Source organism: Fusarium verticillioides, chromosome 11 (assembly GCF_000149555.1).
Source record: "Fusarium verticillioides 7600 chromosome 11, whole genome shotgun sequence".
NCBI classification, from domain to species: Eukaryota; Fungi; Ascomycota; class Sordariomycetes; order Hypocreales; family Nectriaceae; genus Fusarium; species Fusarium verticillioides.
The window spans coordinates 114,038-135,141 of record NC_031685.1 but is presented as its reverse complement, the minus strand read 5'-3'; the positions used below and the strand labels follow the sequence as shown (position 1 = coordinate 135,141).

The 21,104-nt window shown below is 49.4% G+C and overlaps 11 protein-coding genes and 2 non-coding genes across 13 annotated transcripts; 6 read left to right on the top strand and 7 right to left on the bottom strand.

Annotated features, from left to right (window-relative positions):
- Positions 1 to 287: 287 nt before the first annotated feature.
- Positions 288 to 1,855, top strand: FVEG_12864 (hypothetical protein; the record flags this gene model as incomplete). The annotated part of the gene is made up of 1 exon (XM_018902243.1): positions 288 to 1,855. Exon 1 carries the CDS (start codon positions 449 to 451, stop codon positions 1,853 to 1,855), a length of 1,407 nt encoding a protein of 468 aa, XP_018760924.1. The 5' UTR covers positions 288 to 448.
- A 482-nt stretch (positions 1,856 to 2,337) lies between these two features.
- On the top strand, positions 2,338 to 3,828 carry FVEG_12863 (hypothetical protein; the record flags this gene model as incomplete). Its single annotated transcript, XM_018902242.1, has 1 exon — positions 2,338 to 3,828. One exon carries the CDS (start codon positions 2,338 to 2,340, stop codon positions 3,826 to 3,828), a length of 1,491 nt encoding a protein of 496 aa, XP_018760923.1.
- A 179-nt stretch (positions 3,829 to 4,007) lies between these two features.
- On the top strand, positions 4,008 to 5,255 carry FVEG_12862 (dihydroorotate dehydrogenase (fumarate)). Its single transcript, XM_018902241.1, has one exon. It carries the CDS (start codon positions 4,048 to 4,050, stop codon positions 5,053 to 5,055), a length of 1,008 nt encoding a protein of 335 aa, XP_018760922.1. The 5' UTR covers positions 4,008 to 4,047; the 3' UTR covers positions 5,056 to 5,255.
- On the bottom strand, positions 5,231 to 6,830 carry FVEG_12861 (hypothetical protein; the record flags this gene model as incomplete). Its single annotated transcript, XM_018902240.1, has 5 exons — positions 6,656 to 6,830; positions 6,151 to 6,604; positions 6,083 to 6,102; positions 5,712 to 6,047; positions 5,231 to 5,659 (listed from the first exon to the last, which is right to left on the bottom strand). The coding sequence occupies exons 1-5, from the start codon at positions 6,776 to 6,778 to the stop codon at positions 5,231 to 5,233; spliced, it is 1,362 nt and encodes a 453-aa protein (XP_018760921.1). The 5' UTR covers positions 6,779 to 6,830.
- An 825-nt stretch (positions 6,831 to 7,655) lies between these two features.
- On the bottom strand, positions 7,656 to 9,526 carry FVEG_17382 (hypothetical protein). Its single transcript, XM_018906629.1, has one exon. It carries the CDS (start codon positions 9,386 to 9,388, stop codon positions 9,032 to 9,034), a length of 357 nt encoding a protein of 118 aa, XP_018760920.1. The 5' UTR covers positions 9,389 to 9,526; the 3' UTR covers positions 7,656 to 9,031.
- FVEG_12860 (shikimate kinase) lies at positions 8,968 to 10,605 on the top strand. The gene is made up of 2 exons (XM_018902239.1): positions 8,968 to 9,834; positions 9,888 to 10,605. Exons 1-2 carry the CDS (start codon positions 9,685 to 9,687, stop codon positions 10,326 to 10,328), a joined length of 591 nt encoding a protein of 196 aa, XP_018760919.1. The 5' UTR covers positions 8,968 to 9,684; the 3' UTR covers positions 10,329 to 10,605.
- A 281-nt stretch (positions 10,606 to 10,886) lies between these two features.
- Positions 10,887 to 11,002, bottom strand: FVEG_17381. Its single transcript, XR_001989324.1, has one exon. It is a non-coding gene; the product is annotated as a 5S ribosomal RNA (ribosomal RNA).
- Positions 11,003 to 11,396: 394 nt separating this feature from the next.
- Positions 11,397 to 11,468, top strand: FVEG_17380. Its single transcript has one exon. It is a non-coding gene; the product is annotated as a tRNA-Gln (tRNA).
- Positions 11,469 to 13,184: 1,716 nt separating this feature from the next.
- Positions 13,185 to 14,877, top strand: FVEG_12859 (hypothetical protein; the record flags this gene model as incomplete). Its single annotated transcript, XM_018902238.1, has 1 exon — positions 13,185 to 14,877. The coding sequence occupies one exon, from the start codon at positions 13,185 to 13,187 to the stop codon at positions 14,841 to 14,843; it is 1,659 nt and encodes a 552-aa protein (XP_018760918.1). The 3' UTR covers positions 14,844 to 14,877.
- Positions 14,878 to 14,989: 112 nt separating this feature from the next.
- Positions 14,990 to 17,080, bottom strand: FVEG_12858 (hypothetical protein; the record flags this gene model as incomplete). The annotated part of the gene is made up of 1 exon (XM_018902237.1): positions 14,990 to 17,080. One exon carries the CDS (start codon positions 17,078 to 17,080, stop codon positions 14,990 to 14,992), a length of 2,091 nt encoding a protein of 696 aa, XP_018760917.1.
- Positions 17,081 to 17,563: 483 nt separating this feature from the next.
- On the bottom strand, positions 17,564 to 18,531 carry FVEG_17379 (catalase; the record flags this gene model as incomplete). The annotated part of the gene is made up of 3 exons (XM_018906628.1): positions 17,564 to 17,779; positions 17,836 to 18,392; positions 18,462 to 18,531. The coding sequence occupies 2 exons, from the start codon at positions 18,529 to 18,531 to the stop codon at positions 17,893 to 17,895; spliced, it is 570 nt and encodes a 189-aa protein (XP_018760916.1). The 3' UTR covers positions 17,564 to 17,779; positions 17,836 to 17,892.
- A 395-nt stretch (positions 18,532 to 18,926) lies between these two features.
- On the bottom strand, positions 18,927 to 19,820 carry FVEG_17378 (sulfite oxidase; the record flags this gene model as incomplete). Its single annotated transcript, XM_018906627.1, has 3 exons — positions 18,927 to 19,369; positions 19,416 to 19,511; positions 19,562 to 19,820. The coding sequence occupies 3 exons, from the start codon at positions 19,818 to 19,820 to the stop codon at positions 18,927 to 18,929; spliced, it is 798 nt and encodes a 265-aa protein (XP_018760915.1).
- Positions 19,821 to 19,987: 167 nt separating this feature from the next.
- On the bottom strand, positions 19,988 to 20,783 carry FVEG_17377 (hypothetical protein; the record flags this gene model as incomplete). The annotated part of the gene is made up of 2 exons (XM_018906626.1): positions 19,988 to 20,290; positions 20,346 to 20,783. 2 exons carry the CDS (start codon positions 20,781 to 20,783, stop codon positions 19,988 to 19,990), a joined length of 741 nt encoding a protein of 246 aa, XP_018760914.1.
- Positions 20,784 to 21,104: the final 321 nt, after the last annotated feature.

The window sequence follows — 21,104 nt, the reverse complement described above, 5'->3', positions numbered from 1 at the left end:
AAGGTGAGTCTTGGGGTCAGTTTTTCGTGACTTGCCTACTGATCTCAGCAACGGCCAATGGAATGCCTTGCGTCGCACGACGTTCAACATAATGCCGTTTTTGAAAACTGAACAGCCTGTTTGCACCAAGAGTTGAACAGAGCCTGGTTCTAGTGTTCGCTGCAATTGGCCACGTGAGTCTCGCTATTCCTGAACATTCTCTTTGTTCAGCCAAATCCACTGAATATGACTCTAGCGATCATCCAAACAGATTTCAGAACACGATCGAGTTATCAAGCGAGCTTTCTCGACCCAAACCTCTTATCAAACTATATAAGGCCGTTACGACCCTCTCACGGATCTTTCCAAACCACCTACATCCATCAACTTACCACGACTCACGCAAACAAACACAAACACAAACACACACAAGAATTGCCGAAACATCCTCTCTTCAAAATCAACTGTCATGTCACACACCTTCGAGATGAACGGAAAGTCTCCTCTTCTATTCCTTCCAGAGCATCTTCTCATTTTATTCTTGAATAAGGCTTCTTTCGATGGAGCTGATATGGACAAGATCATGAACGAAGTCATGGGCACTCGTCCATTGTTCCTTCCAAAACCGCGCAATGAGTCCGAGATCTTGAAAAGCGTTCTTCTCAAAGGGCAGTTTCCTTTCACGCTTAAAGGTTACTTCAAGTTTGGTTTCCAGCCTTCTTTCCAGTGGATTTCTACACAGAGTCGAGACCCAAACCGCGGCGAAGATTCAGTCGTTGTCGGCTTTGCGGGGCGACATAAATCAGAAGGGGATACCAAAGATGGTCTGAATATCTTGAAGTTGTTTTTACATCAGACACTTGACGCTGTCGGGGCTTCTTCAGCTTCTGGCCCGTCTCCACGACCTCCTATCGACCACTTGGTCGAATGGATCAAATGGACCGCAGATTCACTGTTTTCCGACGAATTCCGAGATGGCATCTGTGACATTATTGGGATGCTGTGCAAGAATGGTTGTGTAATTGATCTTTATCAAGATCGCTTTGGGGCTCAAGGTCATCCAGAAACAGGACCCGACAACGCAGTCGAGCTTGCAATGCAATCCTACTGCCCTAGCTCTCTCCTTGAGAACTTTCTCATGTACCGTCCAGTTAGTGAAGGGCCACTTACCGCTAGGAGCAAGCTGTGGAGACGTTTCGGCTCTGATCTGCCTCGAGGAACACATCGCGCTGTGTCAAACACGGAGTGGATCGTCGCCGGTATTCACACCCAGTTCTACGGCCGAAAGATTGGTCCTTTCACTGGCTATGGTGAGAGACTCAAAGGACTTGACTACCCCGAAGGTATTGCTGAAGTCTACAAGATCAAAGCTTATTTGCTTTCGAACGACTATTGTACCGATGAAGTTGAAAGGGAGGCCCTGAACAATCTCGCCGAGGCGGTCACCAATATCCAAGATATGTTGCCATTCACTGGACGTCTTAAACATGGTGAGGAGAGCGAGAATGAAGGTTTGTTCCGACTCTACAGCGCTGTGTCATGCCTCGCTTCCGACTCTTACAAAAAGGAATGTGAGAAGCTGGATGAGGAGTTTGGCCCACGACGCCACCAATTCATCATCAATGACCGGTTTGATCCTCGAGTTGAATGGATGAAGTACACGGCTGACGTCAAAATTCCCGAGTTGCAGAGTGCACCGGGAAAGAAGTTTCGCGATGAGGCCCTCGAGATCTGGCGGCGACTAATCATTGAGCGCGGTGACAACCGCCGATGGTGGGAGATTACGGAGCAGGATAAGTGGTTCGTTCCTATCGAAGAGGTCAAGTCTGCACTCGGAGCCGCCAATCCATCTGCTGCAGATTCTATGGGCTTGTAAGTGTTTTCGCTTTGCGTTGTTTCGTTATTTAGGGGAGAGGCTAACTCCGGCGTTTCCTTGTAGCCCCATAGCGGACACTGGGCGCTTTGTACTTGGTAGTCTCGAGTTTATTAAGAACAATATCTAGTTGAATAAAAAGGTAAGTACATGAATCATTTTCCAATCGTACCACTGTGAGGGAAATAAGATAGTGACCGTGATACTAACGTTGCAACAACCAGGATGTGAACCCCGCACGACAAGCGCCGATCCCACTCAAAGTCGGAGAACCTTGATCATATCCTTCCTGATTGAGTATACGGAACCGACGCTTATCAGGCGGTCATGTTTCTCCACGATTGTTGCGCGAATCTCGTGCGGCTCTACAATTGAAGTCCGGATCCTTCTCGTCGCGCTGATTCGTTATAAAAGATCGACAGCGAGGCTTCTTCTTCACCTTTTCCCTCCTCCAAGGTTCTTTGCGGTCAAGCCAATCATTGATCATGAGGTCCTCATTGTCTCAGGTGGCAACAGCCAGCGTCCTTCTGGCTTCAGGCGTCAATTCTCTCGCTGTCGCGCATCCTCACTCGTTGCGAAGCGACACGCATGATGAGTCCCCTCTCAAGATCCCTGGATTGCCTCTACCGAACGCGACCAAGTCTTACTGGCAAGATCCTCCTCACCGCATCGCCAACCTCCGCACCACCAAAGACCTGCCGACAGAGGAGACCTTTGACTATGTCATCATTGGTTCCGGTATCTCAGGCGCCGCCACAGCACACAAGCTGTTGGATCGCGACTCAAGCCTATCAATTCTGATGATTGAAGCGCGAACTGCAGCTTCAGGCGCGACTGGTCGCAACGGAGGTCATTGCAAACCTGGTGACTACAATGGTGTGAAGGCATGGGTCGAGACATACGGCGAAGACGATGCTCTTCGAATCGCCAACATGGAGCAAGATTGTGTCAACGATGTGCGCGATTTTGTCCGCTCACATAACGTTTCGAGCGATTTCACAGACGTTGAGACCGCCAGTCTCTACTGGACTGATGATTCATTCAAGACAGCCGTTGAGTCAATTGAGTTTCAGCACGATCTTGAGAAGCGACGACCCAATGACGTTCCCAAGAACAAGAGGACAATCTGGAAGGGCCAGGATGCTCGCGATTACTGGGGATGGCCTGAGATCGTCGGGGCCGTGACCTTTAAAGCTCATACTCAGAACCCATACCATACCGTCTGCGGGATGCTTGAGTACAGTCTTGAAAAGGGCCTTAATCTACAGACAAACACCATGGCACTGAGTCTCAACCAGCTCGGCAGAAAGTCCAAAACTGGAGCAAAATGGGAAGTCAAGACGAACCGAGGAACCGTCAAGAGCAAACAGGTCGTCCTCGCTACCAATGGCTTCACTCCTGCTCTTCACCCCGGCATCGCAAGCACCAACTTTACCATGCCTGTCCGTAACCAAGTCTCCGCTGTGACACCTTCCGCCAACACGACCGACAACAAGGTCTTCCGGCGAAGCAACAGCGTTCCTGATCTCCACAGCGGCAACGTCTACATCGCCGCTCAGCCCCCAGGTGCCAAAAACGCAGGCAGTGTTGTAATTGGCGGCTCGACCCAGATGTCTCCCACACGCGAGCGGTACATCACCGATGATACAGCCATCAACGAGCAGATCGCCTACGTCCTCCACGGCGCAGCGCGCACTGTATACGGATATGAGAACTGGGGTGGTTCTACGAAGGTTATTCAGGACTGGACGGGTATTGTGTGCGAGACTCCGGATGGGTTTCCTCTAGTTGGCGAGGTTCCAGCTGAAGATGGGCTGTGGGCTATTGTTTGTATGAATGGGCACGGAATGGCGTGGGCTTATAGGAGTGCTGAGGCGCTTGTTGATATGATGACTGAGGGGAAGACGCCGAAGTGGTTTCCTGAGCAGTTCAAGGCACAGCGAGCGTGGGAAGCTCAGGGTAACGACGAGTTGTGAAGCTTTTAGTAAAAATTACAAATTCAAAAGTCGCTTTCACTTAATGTCCAGCAAACATGGGCGAACTGAGTTTGCGACCTCACCAAGTGCCATATTGAGAAAGGCCTGTCTCGTGATTACATAATGCGCTTCTTATCATCACGAACCCCAATCTCCAGCCCCTCATCTTCATCTTCGTCCTCAATTCAAGTTCACGCCTCAATCGCTCCCGTTCCAACTATGACGCCACCCGAATTGACGATTAGCCCGCCTTTACTGAACTCGGCAACCCCATGGGCTACCGACATCAACGACCTCTTGGCAATCGCTTCATCCCCTTCAACAGGCGCTATCACGACCCGTACATCGCTTATCAATGGCTTCAGTCATCAACATGAGCAGCACCAATATCTGTTCTTCAATCCCGGAACTTTGTCCCCAGATCAAGGCACTTCTTCCAACCAAGTTCCGCCGAAGGGCCATACTGAAGATGCAATGGCAAGCTTGAACAACCTGGGTTACAGTCCCACCACGCTCGATGGATATCTGGGCTTCTTATCAGAGATTGCTCGTAGCCTTCCAGGACTGCGAAAGACTTTCATTGTTAGTGTTACAGGCTCACCCGAGGATATCAAAGAGAGCTATGTTCGTATCGAGGCTGCGTCGAAGGTCCTTCCATTCCCTCTAGCCATGGAGGTCAACCTAAGCTGCCCAAACATCCCTGGCGCTCCACCGCCTGCGTACGGGGGTGCTGCTCTCAAGAAATATCTTGATCTACTCCCGAAGAACCCTTCCTTGCCCGTTGGAATCAAGACGCCGCCGTACACTCACCATGGACAGTTCGCAACCTTGATTGAGACCTTGATTCCAACTGCATCGTCTCTCAGCTTCATCACCGCCACCAACACTCTAGGGTCCTGTCTCATTCTTGAAAACGACAAGCTAGAACCCCAATTGCCCGGTACTGGTGTTGGTGGTATGGCCGGTCCGCCGCTTCACCCGCTTGCACTGGGTAACGTGTCAACGTTGAGAAAGATGCTTGACCAAGTATCGGAACTGAGTCATATAAAGATCATCGGGGTCGGTGGAGTCCGTGACGGAGATGGTTATCGAAGGATGAGGAGCGTTGGGGCTTATGCCGTGGCGGTGGGGACTGGTTTGGGGAAGCAAGGACCAGGGGTGTTTGAGAGGATTGAAAAAGATTTGAAGGGGGAGTGGAGAGTGAGTTCATTGAAGGAGAAGCTGTGAGTGGCCAACCCGTAAAGGGGTAGTGTCTGGTTCTCAGTAACGTTGAGAGTGGCTTGGGGACTGTTCATGTGTTCACGAGATGCGGCTTGTCATTGTTTTAACTCTATCAACGCTTGCATTTAACATCTATAAACCATCTATGATTACATCTAAACATCTATCCTCCATGTGCCCTCTAAGAGGAGTTGGAGTTATCGGCACAAGACCAAGCAGCAGAACCGCCGCTCACGTTATAGGAGTCGATAATACCCTTGATGGAACCATAAGTACCACCAATCATGAGGAAGGTACCAAGGACAATAATAAAGATACACCAGCCGACCATCATGGTCCACTTGGTAGTGCGCTGCGACTTGTCCTTGCCCTCAGCCCAGTGGTCGTAGAGCCAGAGGCAGCCAAAGAGCTGCATGCACTGCAGTGTTCCGAGAAGGGCGCCGACGAGGGAGACGAGACCGCCGAAGACGGGGATGCCGGAGGCGATGACGTAGGCAATGATGGCCATGCCGAAGGTGCAGCTGAGCCAGACAGCCCAGTGCGTGAAGCTGTTGGCGGTGAGGTGCTTGGAGCCTCGGAGGAGGCGAACGAAGGCGTATTTGGCGGGAACCTTCGAATTGTTAGCATCAATTGTCATTTCACAGTGAGGTTATTGAACTTACGTGAGTGTAGAGTGTAGCAGAGACGATGAGACCAGGGAGAGCCAGACCGTAGCTGACCTTCTTGATGGTCTTTCCAGCGGATCCGAGAGCGGGAGAAGCGACGTAGGTACCGCAGTAGTAGTAGACAACAATGCCGACAACGATATAAACGACAGTGACAACGCTCTGGCAAAGAATCAAAGCCTTCTTGTAGTTCTTGGGCTCTCGCATCTCAGCAGCGATAGGGAAGAAGACGGGAGTTCCACAGTAGGCGAAGATGAAAGCGGCGATGGCGGACATGGCCTCAGCGAAGGTAGGGGTGTTGAAGAGCTTATAGTCGGACTTCCAGACACCATCCTTGGGGCAAGGTCGGGGCGGTCCTGAACACCAACGGCGATGGTGACGACGAAGACTGTAGTTTGTTAGAAGTGTTTCTGTACGATTTGATAATGAGACTTACTGGATGTGACGAGGGTGACGAGACCAACCCAAGCAAGCCAACTGACTTTATCAAGGGTGCGAATCGAAGCCGTAACAAACGCGACAATACAAGCAACAGCCACAAAGACAGCAGTGCAAGTACCATGCATACTCAAACTGTTCAAAGCAATCGAAATACCAAGCATAGCAGAACCCGCAATGCAAATCGTAAGAAGCGAGTACGAGATACCGTAAAACTCCTTTCCAAAGCGTCCAAACACAAGACCCGCTGCGTCATCAATGCCGTAGACCTCAGGATGTCGCTGCTTGAACCGTCCGACGATGTAGTCTGACCACGTTGTGATGGCGGCGATGCACAGCATGCAGATGATGCCGGGGATGAGACCGAGGGCGTCGAAGGAGGCGGGGATTGAGAGGACGCCGAGACCGATTTGGGACTTCATCATCAGAACTGAGGTTCCGAGCCAACCAACCTGCTCTCGTTAGCTGTGTTTGCTGGTGTTGAGTTTACTGGAGTGACGTACGTTTCGGTAGTTGGGACCATCTTCGGTGATTGTTCCAAAGACAGCATCGTTGGTGACGCCGGCTTCTTCACCGTGATGCTTGGTAGGCTCAGGGGCCTGATTCTCCGAATCGTAATGGCTCATGATGGCAGTTCTTCCCTTTCACAAAGCTTGAACACAAAGATGGATAGACAAGGAGAGAAAGGCAACCCGAGTCTGGGGCACGCTTATATATCTATACCCCATTCTCATCTGGGGTATTGCATTCCTGTTCCCACCCAACTACGTAAAAGAGTTTCGTTGGAACATTTGATCTGCTCTACCCCAAACTGACTCGCATCTCCGTTTATGGATCCCAGTGGATAACGTAAGAGATAGGGGAGTGAGTCCTTTGATTCACGGACGAGGGCCCCATGGGGGCAGAATGTGCTGAGCGGGCCGAGTTTGTAGCTTATCTCGAACGGGTCAATCATTGACTTCTTCTCTTTCAGCCGAGAAATACCGTCCCTCGTCAAATTTTTCTGCAGAGTTTGTCCACACTTTTCCCCTTCTGTCAAGGCGCACTAGACAGAGTCAGGTTAGCGGTTCCGCTTCTCCAATTCAGCTCGCGGCTATTCTCGCTCCAATTCACGACTCCAACTAAACAAGCACCTTTCACAATCTTGTTGAACCGAAGACAAGGACTGTTTGTTCCTGGGGTGAAATCTCGGGGCCCCGGGTGGCAAGGGATGTTTTCTGTACGTAACAGACAGAGGAGGAAACGTGGTCATGGTATGATGGCAGTGTAAGGTGATTCTTCCCCAAGTTTTTGGGTCAGAGAGTCAAGTGCTTGGTGCGGAGAAGGCACAGGTTACTCCAAGTTTTGACGCCATATCCGCTGCTGCTGCTGCTTCTGCTTGCTTGGCTCGGCCTGACATGGGACATTGTGCAGGCAGATTTCGGCACTTGACGCCGTCTCCACTTGAGGCTGCGGTCGGCCCGAGACTCGTTCGCAGAGTCCAGTTCTTACGGCCGCAGAAGAGGGATCATCATCATCATGGTACTCAGTATCGCTACCAACAAGAATTACAACATTATCTCTCCTCCTTGCCCAGTGAGTAAACCTCAGTTCATGTTTATCTGACCATCCTTGGGCAAACCCATAAAAGCTATGAACACCCATCATCACCACATGTTTCTGCCCATCCCCTACCAGTGGAGTCTCGCTCAACGCACGCACTTCTAGACCCAACGGCGTTTGTACGTAAAAGAAACCACTTGATACATAATAACGTTGACCACATGTTTTCTTGGCGATTGTCAATGATAAACAGCGCCCCATGGGGAATATGGAGATGGTCTCCATTGCGACACGTCGTGACAGTCAAGATCTTGAGATCACTACGGAGTCCATTACATCTCCTAGATCATGAAGCTTGAATCGTGAAACTGAGGAAAAAATAAAAATGTGGCTAGACCAAGCACGGGTTAAGCTTGTATTAGAAGTGAACTAAAATGATCGCCCCTTAAACCCAGGTTTATTGCCTCACCAGACAAAAACGACCTACCCAACACAGAAAAGTCTGCTGCAGAAAAATAAATGTCCCGTATTCTCCGTCGCATCATGTCGGGCTTACCGAGCCTGCAACCTCGGGTCCGCAGCCACACATGTCGAGTTTTTTTCCTTCCAGAAATTTTCTCAAGCGGCGCTAGCTGGTCTTCTAGAACAACTTTGCTTTTGTCATTGGTTCGGGAAAAGCCCGCCGTCGTGGCAGGGCGCGCTTGATGCAAGGGCGCGGTCTGATGACGATGTCGGACGTGACGTGACGTGACGCTACCCTAGAGACGCAGAGACACGTAGAATTGATCAGCAGTGACTGTTTCTGCTGTTCACATGGCTGTTGGTTGCATTCCTGATTGAGACTGAGAGTGAGTCTGCTTGGAGAGGGATCGGCAGAGCTCATTTCTCTTGGAATGCTAAGCTTTGAACACCGAGCAACACGAAGGATCAGAAGTTCAGAACGGGTCAACGGAGATAAACACCGTGTTATAGCATGAAATTACCCATCCAATTACATGCCTAGACTATAAGGCTGATCCAGCTCTTGGCCGCTCTCAAAAAGGCAATTACCCATCTTGTCCATTCGTATACAGCGCAAAGGCCAGCACTTGTTATTTGGAGTAAAAAGATGTCTCGAAGCATTGGTAATCAGATAAATGAATTCAGGGATCTAGACTCTTGTTGGTAGGCTTTATGTCCATGTTGATAGATATGCTAACAAAATGGGCCGATTTCTCTTCTCCACCCATGTCCGTGACCCAGAAATGTCGACGCTCCTTTTTTCCTCCATGAAGGACAAGGATGCAGACGGTTGTTATCAATCGTCTACAAGTGGCATCTGACCTGAAACAGTGCTATCAGTGGTTATTTCCGATTGCAGAGGCATGCCAGAGTGGCTGCTTCATCAGCTGCACGGCGCGGTTGGGGCATGTCAGCTTCAGTGAGAACGAGCATGAAACGATTGTAGTGGTTTTTCGCGATATTGTAGCGCTACACAACTCGTTCCAGCTGCAAGATTGGGGAGACGGACCGTATGACCTTGGTGTATGGCGATGCTTTTCAAGGTCGTGAATTGATGCTGTTCTCGGGTATCTCGGACCCCGTACCAAAGATTGGGAAAAGGGACAAAGAATTATGGAGATTGGAAATGCGTGCTTCGGGTCCATTGATGGTCCGTGACGACAATGTCGATCAACGAGGGAGGGCGAAATCATTCCAGAACGGTTGTCCTACCCTAAGCCTGTGCTGTGAAATCGATCATGCACGGAAACTAACATGTTGGCGGTTTGCGTGCCGTGGGAGAATTGGCATAGAAACTGATCGAAATGCGAGAAAATTGGATGTCGCGTGTCATGAATCAACGTCTTTAGCAAAATCAGGGATCACTATGACGTCAAGTCAATTCAACGCTAAACTTGTCATAGTCTCCAGATGGTCAAACAACGTGCCATTGCAACAGCAACCTTCAGCTTGACGCCTGAAAGCACCTCAACGTCTACAAATCTACAAAATGAGTGATCTAAAGAAACCAGAAGTAAAGCCTGTACCAAAAGACCATCGATGGATCCTCTTCGTCTCAGGCCCGACAGCATCCGGCAAGACATCAGTCGCCAAATTCATAGCAGAGAAGCTCAATCTCAAATTCGTCGAAGGCGATGATGTCTGTTCCATTTCCCTCCTCATCTCTCTACAACCCCACTAACACCCTCACAGTTCCACCCAAGAACCAACATCGAGAAAATGAGCCACGGCCAACCGCTCACTGACCAAGACCGCTACGGCTGGCTGCAAGCTCTCCACGAACACGCCACGCACCATCCCATTGGTCCAGGAACAGAACACCTCGTCGTTACCTGCTCAGCACTCAAGCGCCAATACCGCGACATGCTACGTGAAGGATCTGACAAGGCCGGTGATCTGCGTGTGCATTTCTTGCATCTTGATGCGCCGGAGGAAGTGCTCACGAAGCGTGCTGCGGAGAGGAAGGGGCATTTTGCGGGACCTGCGCTTGTGCATAGTCAGTTTGAGGTTCTGGAGAGGCCGACGGAGGATGAGAAGGATGTTTTGATTGTTAGCGTTGATCAGTCGGTTGAGGACGTTCAGAGGGAGGCGTTGGAGAGGGTGAAGGAGCTGTTGGATGATGACCCCGAGTAGTCGGATCACGGCGGCAATAGTCTGAGAGGAGTTGAATACATGCTGCATTGCAACTTACAGCAGGAAATCTCAATAACAGGACTGGAGAGCACTTCTAGTTTCTGGGGCGTTGGGCTTTGCATTTGCAAACGCTTCCAAGGGCCTAACTATACAAGACCATAATACTGCTGCACAAGACAATATAAACCGCTACACCTAACATTCTACAAATTACAATTAATGAAAGAGGTGATAATAGGGTTTCGAACTATCTGCTAAATGGATGCATATTGGCAAGGGCTATTGAAACTTGGATTGCTCTCGAGTCTCACAACCTCAACCTGCAATGCGATTTAACTAACACCTTACCTCAGTTCCAACCGCCACTTCCCCAAGGGAGTGACCAGAGCAAATACTTCATCATATACTAAAAAAAACCTTAAAACCATGTCGATATTATATCGGGCCTGGTATTCCCATCGCTAGGCGCTAGAAACAAAAGGTGGTTGGTTATGTCGTTTTGTGATGGGTATACCACGTGCGATACGACATAAGGCGGATTCAAGTTTAGCAAAAACTTACATACAACAGCGGGGATTCGCTGGTCGTCACCGACCCAACTACTAATCCGCCGGTTAGTGGCTTGACTATGGGAGAGCAGACGGGATCCCGTATTTTCCACTACCTATGGTCGTATGTGACAGTTAAGCTGTAGTGCGAGCTCATATGCTAGAGAGTGACAGATTCCCAGCGCTGTCACGCATCTCCAACTCCCGCCGTTTGGTGACCGACCCGATGTCACCAAAACAAAGCTTGTACCTCTGACGTTCCTGGTCGATTGCTATATGAGCTTTCACGCGAGAATCAGGCGTAACATGATTAATTGTGAGGCGGAAAAAAATCTGATTTTAAAAGTATGCCATTAAGCACTTGAGTTGGTAGCTGCATCTCAACAGCTTGAACGAGATGGTTGCAAGCGAGTTGGTGCGTGCAGTGTAACTAGGGAGTTCAGTGGAACCGCGCGCTGTCGGGCGCTTGAAACTGTCAGGATTTGGCTTTGCACTGGAAACCTGCACCAATCATAACAAAGGTTTCGTGGTCTAACGGTTATGACTGCGGATTCTGATTCCGCCAGCGAGGGTTCGACTCCCTCCGAGACCTTCCTTTTTGGTCTTCCGCATGAGACACTCTTTTTGTTTTTCATCCTTTTCTTCTATGAGATATTCAAGCAGATCATCTCGGTATCGCGGATTTGGTATGTGACCTAGAGTATTGAAAGCCTAAACACGATCTGGCAAACGCAGGGACAATGTTAACTAGATGTCAGTTCTGGCGGGGTTACTCTGTCTTGAAAGATATCTCAAGATTTCGGCTAGCCAGAGTCCGAAATAAATTCAGAGAATCCGGACTACAAAGGATCGAGAAGGAAGCTAAGTTCTGTATGCCGGAATAAGCTCCCAGCGACAAGTCTCAACTGCAAGGAAGAAAGAGAACAAAGAATTGACACAAGTTCCAGCATCGATTACTTAAAGCACTTCAACAACCTTCAATAGTAGGTGAACACATATATGGTCAGATTGCGGGCTCAACCAACCATTTTACAATCTCCAGGATGAACATCCATCGGCGAGTTGAGAAGACTTGTTTTGGACACTCTCAACTGTCCCCATACAGTAACACAGGCCGACTGCTAATTACTTGTCATTGGATTGGGCCTTTTGACGAACAGACCTTGTTTAATTCGCTTTCTTGATTGTTCCTGGAGAACACTGTTACTGTTAGGGGGCTTCAAGAATAGAGGACAAAGCCAGGCCATCCCCCTTTCTTGCAGTCGAGACTTATGGCTGAAACCTTAATCAACACAGAGAAATCAGTTCTTTTTTCATTGCTTTGACTCTTGTGACTTTGGAAAGTGGGAAAATCGCTTCCAGTCTCGATTTGTTGTCTCCGAAATATGGTCCGAGAAAAGAAGGAGATAAGTAACTCCAGATATTCTTGAGTTTTCCAAGCTCAATCACACGGAATGATTGAAACGTTTCAAGAGAATTCAACCAAAGGAACAGCCAGTAGTTATAGTGACAATTATTCGAATCCAGTGGGAGATTGGATGAAGCGCGAAGACTAACCTCTTTGAAGCGTCTTCACTTCAGGGGTCTTTTTGCCCAGGGAACATCATTCTCGTATTCAAAGCCTCCATATCTCAACTGCTGACTTATCAAATTTTGCGGCTTGAGACGTCTTCATGCTAAATCGACGTTGCAAAACAGTCGTCTTTGTATAAACCTGTTGTGGACTGGTTTATGTAGCTATCTGTTTGCAAGAATGGAGACCAGGTCAACTTGTCAAACAAAAAATTGTAGTTGGTTATTATGATGCATGACGCCAAGAATAGCTGTAGCATGCGGTGAGAAGCCAAGCATGGAAAACAAGAATATTCGAGAAAACCCAACACAGACACGCAACAGGGCGATACAACGATCCACATATACCCTTATCTCAGGAATCCCGACCAGGAACACACCAAATTTTCATCTTTGCCTCCAAGGAATACGTAGCATTGAGCACCTCATTCGGCCAACTACGCTTCCCAGAAGAGAAAGATCCAGGAACATCACACCCTCAAAGGGGCAACATTCTCGATCTCAAGATCGCGACCCAATTTAAGCGGTTGACAGGCCCGCAATTAAGAGATTTTAGCGGCGAAACCGTGCGGCTCAAGAGTCCACACTTGGAGAGAAACCTCCGGTTGACGTTAGAGTGGAGGACAAACGTCATTATTATAACAGCTGCTTCACCTGTACCTGAATCATATAAGAGTTCTGAACCCGGATTTTACAGTGGAAATGAGCAAGAACCTACTGAGTTTGAGCGTTTACCATGACCGGGCATCAGGAACAGAATCATGATTATTTTTCGAAACCCGCGACGCCTTCGACGCCGGGACAGGTGCATCTTGGGAATGTCGCAAGCAGAATCCCCAGCACCATCTCGGACCGAGAAGCACAACCTGATCGTGCAAAGTCGACACACTCAAGACGGCGTGCGCTCCATGGGTTACCATCTAGTTTCGTGTCGCGAATGAGCAAGCGACCCATCAGCTCAAGGCGCTTTACCAGAATGTCCAGCGGGCACAGTACAGCGCGGCCTACAGTACAGCACCATGCATCCCAATATCATGAGTATGCCCCTGCCGAAGAGGGATACTATGAAGAGAACCCTTGGTTCGGCGAGGCAGGCAAGAAGCCAATCTTCAGTCTCGGAAAACCTCTTCCCCACCGGGTTCGTCGCAAGGTGGTGAAACCGATCAGACCAGATGGAAAAGTTGACGAAGAAATGGCCATCGTCAAAGAGGACTCTGAGGATACACCTGCCGGCTATGCCTCGCGCACCACTTCAGGTCAACCATACCGAATGCACACTCAAACCAGTATCGCATCACGCGACGTGCAGAACCAGCAGAGTCGAACAACAGCATCTGGAGTCGCGCACAACGTAAAGCGCAACGATGCAGGACAGCCGGTATTTGACTACGTCCCCGGTGAAGCAACGCCCGCAGCAACACCTTCGCATCGCGACCCTGCATCAAGAGTTGCTTCTCATCAACAGAGTAACAATCAGCCAGACTACAAAATTGACAGCGAACCTTTGGGTCAGCAGGAGAAGCCAGAGGTTGAAGCTGGTGAAACGGATCCGAATGAGATGAGGAATTGGTGGGCGAGGATACGAGCGAAGCACCCTGAGCCACTTGCCGAATTCCTTGCTACTTCTGTTGCCATCTTCCTAGGTCTCACTGGTACTCTCTCTGTGAACCTCTCGGCAAAGCAATCGCAGCCTTATGGAACTTACGAGACTTCTTGTTGGGCATGGGGCTTCGCATGGATGTTTGGCATCTACCTCGGCGGCGGTGTCTCAGGCGCACACATGAATCCCGCTATTTCCATATCTCTCTCCCTATTCCGTGGTTTTCCATGGCGGCAGTGTTTTATCTACATCCTCGCCCAATTCATCGCCAGCATCGTCGCCGGAGCTCTTGCGTACGGTATCTACGCTGACTCAATCCACTACGTCGATCCCGAAATGGACGGCATGTCAAAAACATTCTTCTCAACACCTCGAGAATGGGTTTCCCTCCAATCCGCATTCTTCAACCAAGTCGTCGGCAGCGCCATCATGATGATCGCAGTCTTTGCACTAGGTGATGACCAGAATAACCCACCCGGCGCTGGCATGCATGCTCTGGTCCTCGGCTTTCTGGTAACGACCCTCAAGTTCACCCTTGGATACAACATTGGATCCGCCCTGAATCCTGCTTCTGATTTTGGACCGAGAGTTGTTGCGTATGCGGTTGGATATCGAGAGTCAAATGTGTTTCACAGCGGATGGTGGTTCTACGGGCCTTGGGCGGCGACATTGATAGGGTCGGTAGTGGGATGTGCGCTGTATGATGGGTTTGTGTTTGTTGGGAGTGAGAGTCCGATCAATTTTCGGTTCAGCAAGGAGATTAAGCACAGGGCTAATAAGTTATTAAAAGATTAGAGTCGCTATAGATATATACCATGTTTCATTGCAGTTAGCTGCCACGTCCACTTAAGTGTGAAGGTTTATCCCTTCGTCCGTCAGTTATTAGATCCCGATCTCAATCAATGCACTTCGATACAGGTCGATGAAGGAAGTACCCAGCATCAGACACTCCCCATGGCCCCAGCCCTCCTCTTACGTTCTGTGTCTTCCTCATTCTTGAACTCATACACTCTACCCTCATGCTCGTCCTCAACCAGCCACGCTCTGATCTTATGATCTCTCCTATTACCCTTCAAGCGCACGCTCTTAGTTGCGACTGCAATTGACGAAAATGTAACCTCCCGCAACTCTTCGACTCCATCCTGCCTCATAGCTTTCATCCCGTACGCCACGCCAATAGCTACAATGACAAACGAAACAGCATACACACTGACAAGAATATGTCTCCGATAAAAGAAGAACCCAGCTGTTGTTCTTCTGATGCAGGGATATTCTGTCCCATTCCTCATAGGCCGTGTTCCAGATGGTTCATCCGGATTCGCTGCCCACGACACCATAAGTAACTGTGTATCCGATAACAACGAAATTATCAAATTCTCGTACAACCTCTGTATTTGGTTCTCAAAATTAGGGACAGGCAGAAACTCATGCCGTCCGACCAACTTCGACGTCATGATCTCGGTACTCTTCCCTTTATCGGGAAGCGACAAGCCTCCGTGCAGCAATTGTCGTAATTTCAGCCCCAGCGAGTGAAACGCTGCAATGCGTTGATAAGCCTTCCAGTCTTTAGGATACACGTAGTTCTCTTGTGGTTCCGCGACAGTCTTGTCCAACGTCCCGTCGTCAGCTGAGTCGTCCACGTATGTCGTATTGATGACCTTGTGCAGATACTCCCGATTCGTAACGTTGTACGACTGAAAGCCCCGCGTGTATGTCAGGTTGACTGTGTAATTGACCTCCCAGTGCTCGCAAGCCGAAATGATGGGTGTAAAATCCGTGTCCCATCCCTTTTGGCTGCTGTTTTCGGCGTGTCTGACCAGGACGTCGTCGACGGTGACATAGCCTAGCCATATGATTGGCTCTGTTCTGAGAGCGCCGAGATTCTTGGGGAATGGAAGGGTCTGCAAAGGTCTGTTGAAATATTTCTCGTGCTCGATCTGGCGTTCAGAGTAGTCTCCAATGTCGGCGACACAATTGTAAGTATTCCATCCCTCAGGAATCATCCTGCTCATATTGAACGGGGCATCCATGCCGTTAAACTGTTTGACCATCGAGTTGGTGCCGTTGGCGAGTCTTTCACACTTGTAACCTGGGCCAGTGAAGTAGATCACCGTTGAGCAATCATACCCTTCCCCACAGATTTCATCAGAAACTTCGTCTCGCTGCAGTGCCTGTCCCCCTGTCAGAACTCTGGATGCAATCTCTTCGAGGAAAGCACTTGGGCTGATCCAAAAGTCAAAGACATCAGGACCATCCTCATCTGGCAATGTATCGTTGTACCATGATATTCTGCCACCTTGCAATATCTCATCGCCTTCTGCCTTTCTCAGGTGCGTCCACTTCTTCTTCGCCTCGTGGTCGAAGTTGAGGGTCCGGACATTATAGCATGTCCTATCCACTTGGCTGTCGACGTTTAGAGTCGCCGAGGTGAAGATCACCACAAGTGGCGATATCCACATGTAAAGAGCGAGAAGCATTGCAAACCATGATTTCTTCCAAGCCTCAGTGTTGAGGAGTTCAATGGCGTTGTGTGCCGCACCAAAGAGCGAGTCAACTGCATGCACGGAGAAGCTCCGATGCGCGACAGACGTCCAGGCAATTTGTTGGTAAGCCAGAGAGACCGCAATAGCAGAGTTGGCTTTTGAGATAAAAGCGAGAGACTGCCCGAGCCGAAGCCACCAGATTTGATTCTTTGCTTCTTTGCCCGAAAGGCACTTGTTGAGGGTGTCGTGGCCAACAGCTGCTGCGATGCCGAAGACGAGACATGCGACCATTAGCCATCTGCCCCTGAGAATATTCGACCAAGTTGAGGGACAGTGAGATTCGATAGCTGGAATCGCTTTATCGGGTTCTTGATCGGGGTTCAGAAGACTAGTCTCGCTGGTGGTTGTGCCCTGCCAGGCTGGAGGAGCCGCAGAGTAGAGCAACGGGGACTGCTGATGGGAGCTGCCTTCGGATGGAGACCAGGCTGGTGCCGATCTGAGGTCTTTTTTCTGGTCGGATTCTGGTGCACTCGAGACATCATTCTCCATTTTGAACGAAACTCGACCTGGTCGACGAGCTGAAGAGGAAAGATCTACATAGACATCGGCTGCTGAATGAGAACGACAAAGGTCTAGAAGAAGTTTTAAATGGCATTTTGGCAAAATAGTGTACGCGTCGTGGCTTCCAGCATACCAGGCCAGGCTGATTCGTACGGACTGTATACCCGACTCAACAGACAAGTTCGGCCCTTTTGATCTGACGTACAGGTGGATACGAGAGTGACGGAATGTGATGATGGCAGTTCATGGAACACAGCAGGAACAGGCTGCTGACTGAGCACGGAACTATCTTTGGCAAACGATATTGCATCTATTCTTAGGGTGTATGGGTTACACAGAACGGTTGCAAGGTATTGAGCCCCCGAACACGCTTTTCTTCTCCATGAAATACGTCCAGCTTCGTGTGATGCAGAGTTACACGACCCTTCGTGCGACTTGAGATAAGAGCATCAGCACGGTCTACGTAAAGGAGGCCCGCCTTTTGAAAGGATAACCGATGCCACAGCCTCAATAAGGCAATTATTGTATCACATGAGCATATTTCTTTCTCCAAGACGCATCACTTGCGCCTCGACGCCAACACAGTCTGACTCGGCGGTGCCTTGGAATGGTCAAAATCCCCAGTCAACTTCTTCAACTTCTCCTCCAGCCTCTTAGAAATCTCTTTATTAACATTTGCCCGCATGCCTGTCACATTGTTAGCCCAATTCCACCAAGAACTTGTAATAAGCTTTGTAACTTACGAACTTTTGCCTCCTGAACTTCGGGAAGTGCCTTATTGACATGACCAGACAGATTGTTCAAAAAGACTTCATCTTCCCCATTGTCCTTGAAGATCTTCCACAAATTACGAGGCTGCTCTCAGTCTTCATCTTCGACGTCGGAGGAGTAGGCTTGGGCTCTGCCAAAAACATTCTCGCATGCAGCATGATATCAGCCGCGGGAGCAATACCCGGAATAAGCGTCGAAGGCGAGAAGGCTGCTTGTTCGATATCATGGAAGTGGTTGTCTGGGTTCTTGTTCAACACAAGCTTTCCGACAGGGATAAGTGGGTAGTCCTTGTGAGGCCAGATCTTGGTGATGTCGAAGATGTTCCACTTGTAAGTCTCTGCCTCTTTGGGATCCATGACCTGGAGATACATCGTCCATGGGGGGTAGTCACCTCTCTCAATAGAATTGTAAACATCCTTGACATGATAATCAGGCTCTTCGCCTGCAAGACGCACGGCATCTTCTTGTGAAAGATTCTTGATACCATCGTCAGGCTTGACGTGAAGCTTAACGAACTTGAAAGATCCATCTTCAGGTTTACCGAATTTGAACGTATGGTTTCCAAAGCCACTTATATTCCTGAGGGACTATGGCAAACCGCGAGGTCCAAACAGTTGCATCAGACAGTGAGCGCCTTCTTGGTTGTTGTTGTGAAAGTCCCAAAACATGCTTGTATGCTGGAGAGGTCTTGAGGAGCAAGAAGAAACCAGACTCTAAAATTGGATGTTGAATTAAGACCAGTGAAAGGTATCCTGAACCTATGCTAACTTACCAAAGTCTTTAGATCATTTAGGATAAAGGTCCTAAGTTTTCTTTCCTCCACTGGAGAGGCTACCTGCTTGCTTAATGACGCCTAGGGAGGGATCGCAGAGCATTAGCCTCTCACTGAGAGCAATACAAAAGCTGAGGCTAGTCGGAATCGCTGGGGTCAAGAAGTTGAGTTTATGAAGATTGATTGTTGTAAACGGGATGTGAAAGGGCTATCTGCTCCTCGACTAGCATATCATAGCCAAGCCTGGACTTCAAGTGTCTTGAATTCTAGAATCTAGATCAATCACATGGTCTAATCATCAACATCCCTCGGTTCAACATTTGCAACCTCCTTCTCATACTCCTCCAAACTCATGGGCACGAAATCCGTCGGTCTAGTAATAGGCGTAAACCCCTGCCCATGCTCATCAAACTCCCTCAATCTCTTCCTCGTAGCCTCTCTCTTCGCATTGACACTGTAAATCTTGACTCTGTGACAACTACTCGTCACATGCAAGCTCCAGTTCCAGCTATGTCGAACTTCCATTGGTTGCGTGTTCAGACTGTTGTCCCAGCAGCGAACAACGAGTTCGGTCCAGCCTTCGTGGTCGCAGGGGACTTTGCCGGTGAAGGTGCGCCAGGCGAACTTGTGCTTTGGGGAGAGGTTCTCGATGGGTACGGCGTACCATACGTAGCCGCCGTCGGAGGAGATTTCTACACGTTCGGGCCAGCGGCCTCCGCCTGAGTAGGCCCAGCCTTGAAGAGTAAGTAACTTCTTGGTATTATGCGATTGGAGACTTACCTTTGACTTCTATTTCACCGTCGTGGACGACAACTTCCTTATTCCAAGGCGACATGATGGCGCTGCTGACAGGCATCTCCTGGATCTGAATACCCACTACAAAACAGTCAGTGTCTGATTCGAGGACTGGAGGAAGTGAGACCTACTGGTGGGAAGCTGGTTATGCTTTCCAGTCTGTTGCTGAAAGTACAGATACTCCCTACTCTGTACCGGTGCAAGACTCGGTCTCTCAATTGCCTTGATCCGATAAAGCCACTTACAACTCCTCGCCCCAATATACCCAAGAACAACAGCCCGTAACGGAAAACCATGAATCTTCGGCAATGGCTTGTCATTCATCTCCCAAGCCAACATGACCTCGTTCGCCTTGACCTTTGACCACGGCACAGACACGACGTAGTTCATGCACTGTCCTCCTTTAAAATACGTATCCGCGCCGTAGAGTTCAAGATGCTTGGCACCATCTTTGAGACCGCCGCAGTACTTGATGACTTTCTTCAGACTGACGCCTGTCCACTTCGCTGTACCTATAGCACCTTCGGCCCAGGGGGGCGTTGATCATTTCGTCGCCTTCACTGGGATACTCGACCGATTTGCTTCCAAGGCGACGAAGTACCGCTGCACTGAATGGTTACGAGCTTGCTACTCTGGAAAGAGGGATTCGTTTTGTAAGTCTGCGAGGGTGAGTGTCTGGGGTCGTTGACGAGCCCATCGAGACGGATGTCGTAGGCGCTTGCTTCAATGTCCGGAATGCCGCCGTGATTGCGAACGAAATGAAGTTCGTTTGGCATGATGTAGTCTTTGGTCAAAAGGCTTTTGGGCGCTTCTCCGTTGTAAGGAAATTCGAGGAGATGAAGCATTTCCGGGTGTTTTTCCTGCAAAATTTTGTTAGTGATCCCTCGAAACCCGAGCGCTTGGGGGGCGACTCACCTTGAGAACAGTCTCCCAACTGATCTGCGGCACCTGATCCAAAACTCCACCAATAGCTTTATGCCACAACTTCCATCTCTTACCCTCGAGAACGGGGTTCGTTGCCGGAAGAGGCTCCAACTGGAACTCAGGTGGAGGGGGAAACGTGAAGCGCGAAAAGCGCTGGTGAGCCTTGGCTTTCTTCTCAGGGTAATCTTCCCACTCGACATAACCCTTCCAACCAGGTCGCTCATCTTGAACGTCGAGATCCGGATCCTCAGAGATATCAGTACCCTTGAGTTCTTCGTGGTCACTTGGATTGAGTCGATGAGGCTCTGTGTTGATCTGGATACTGCTCTGGTTACGGATGCCGAGACGAGCGGGCTCGAGGCCTTGCTCTAGCTTCCACTCATCTGGAGCCTGTAGATGGGTTTGTCGGTAAGGAATATCGGGCTGCATTTTGAATCACGGGTAATTCAAGAGAGCAAAAGGAACAAAAACTTGGTGACGAATCTTCTTGGTTGCGCGACATGGTTATAACCTTGATGCGATCACCATTGTGTATGTAGGTCACATTCTAGAAAATCTTGGGCGGAGACCATAGTGACGCCAAGAATCGATGATAAAATCGTCACCAGCGTAAATCAAGATCCACAATGGAACTTGATATCAAGTTTTAGTGGCAGGAGTAGGGTCGCGCATCTTGTTTATCGAGCGATGTAACGGTTTATTGAAGCGTTTTAATGCATCAACTCCAGCTGACAAATTTGTTCTTCGGGG

What these genes read in the sequence shown, in the direction of transcription:
- FVEG_12862 (XM_018902241.1), top strand. Translation starts at nt 4,048, where the DNA reads ATGACGCCACCCGAATTGACGATTAGCCCGCCTTTACTGAACTCGGCA.
- FVEG_17382 (XM_018906629.1), bottom strand. Translation starts at nt 9,388, where the DNA reads ATGATTTCGCCCTCCCTCGTTGATCGACATTGTCGTCACGGACCATCA.
- FVEG_12860 (XM_018902239.1), top strand. Translation starts at nt 9,685, where the DNA reads ATGAGTGATCTAAAGAAACCAGAAGTAAAGCCTGTACCAAAAGACCAT. An exon ending in AATTCGTCGAAGGCGATGAT is followed by an intron (nt 9,835 to 9,887) that starts GTCTGTTCCATT and finishes ACACCCTCACAG; the next exon opens with TTCCACCCAAGAACCAACAT.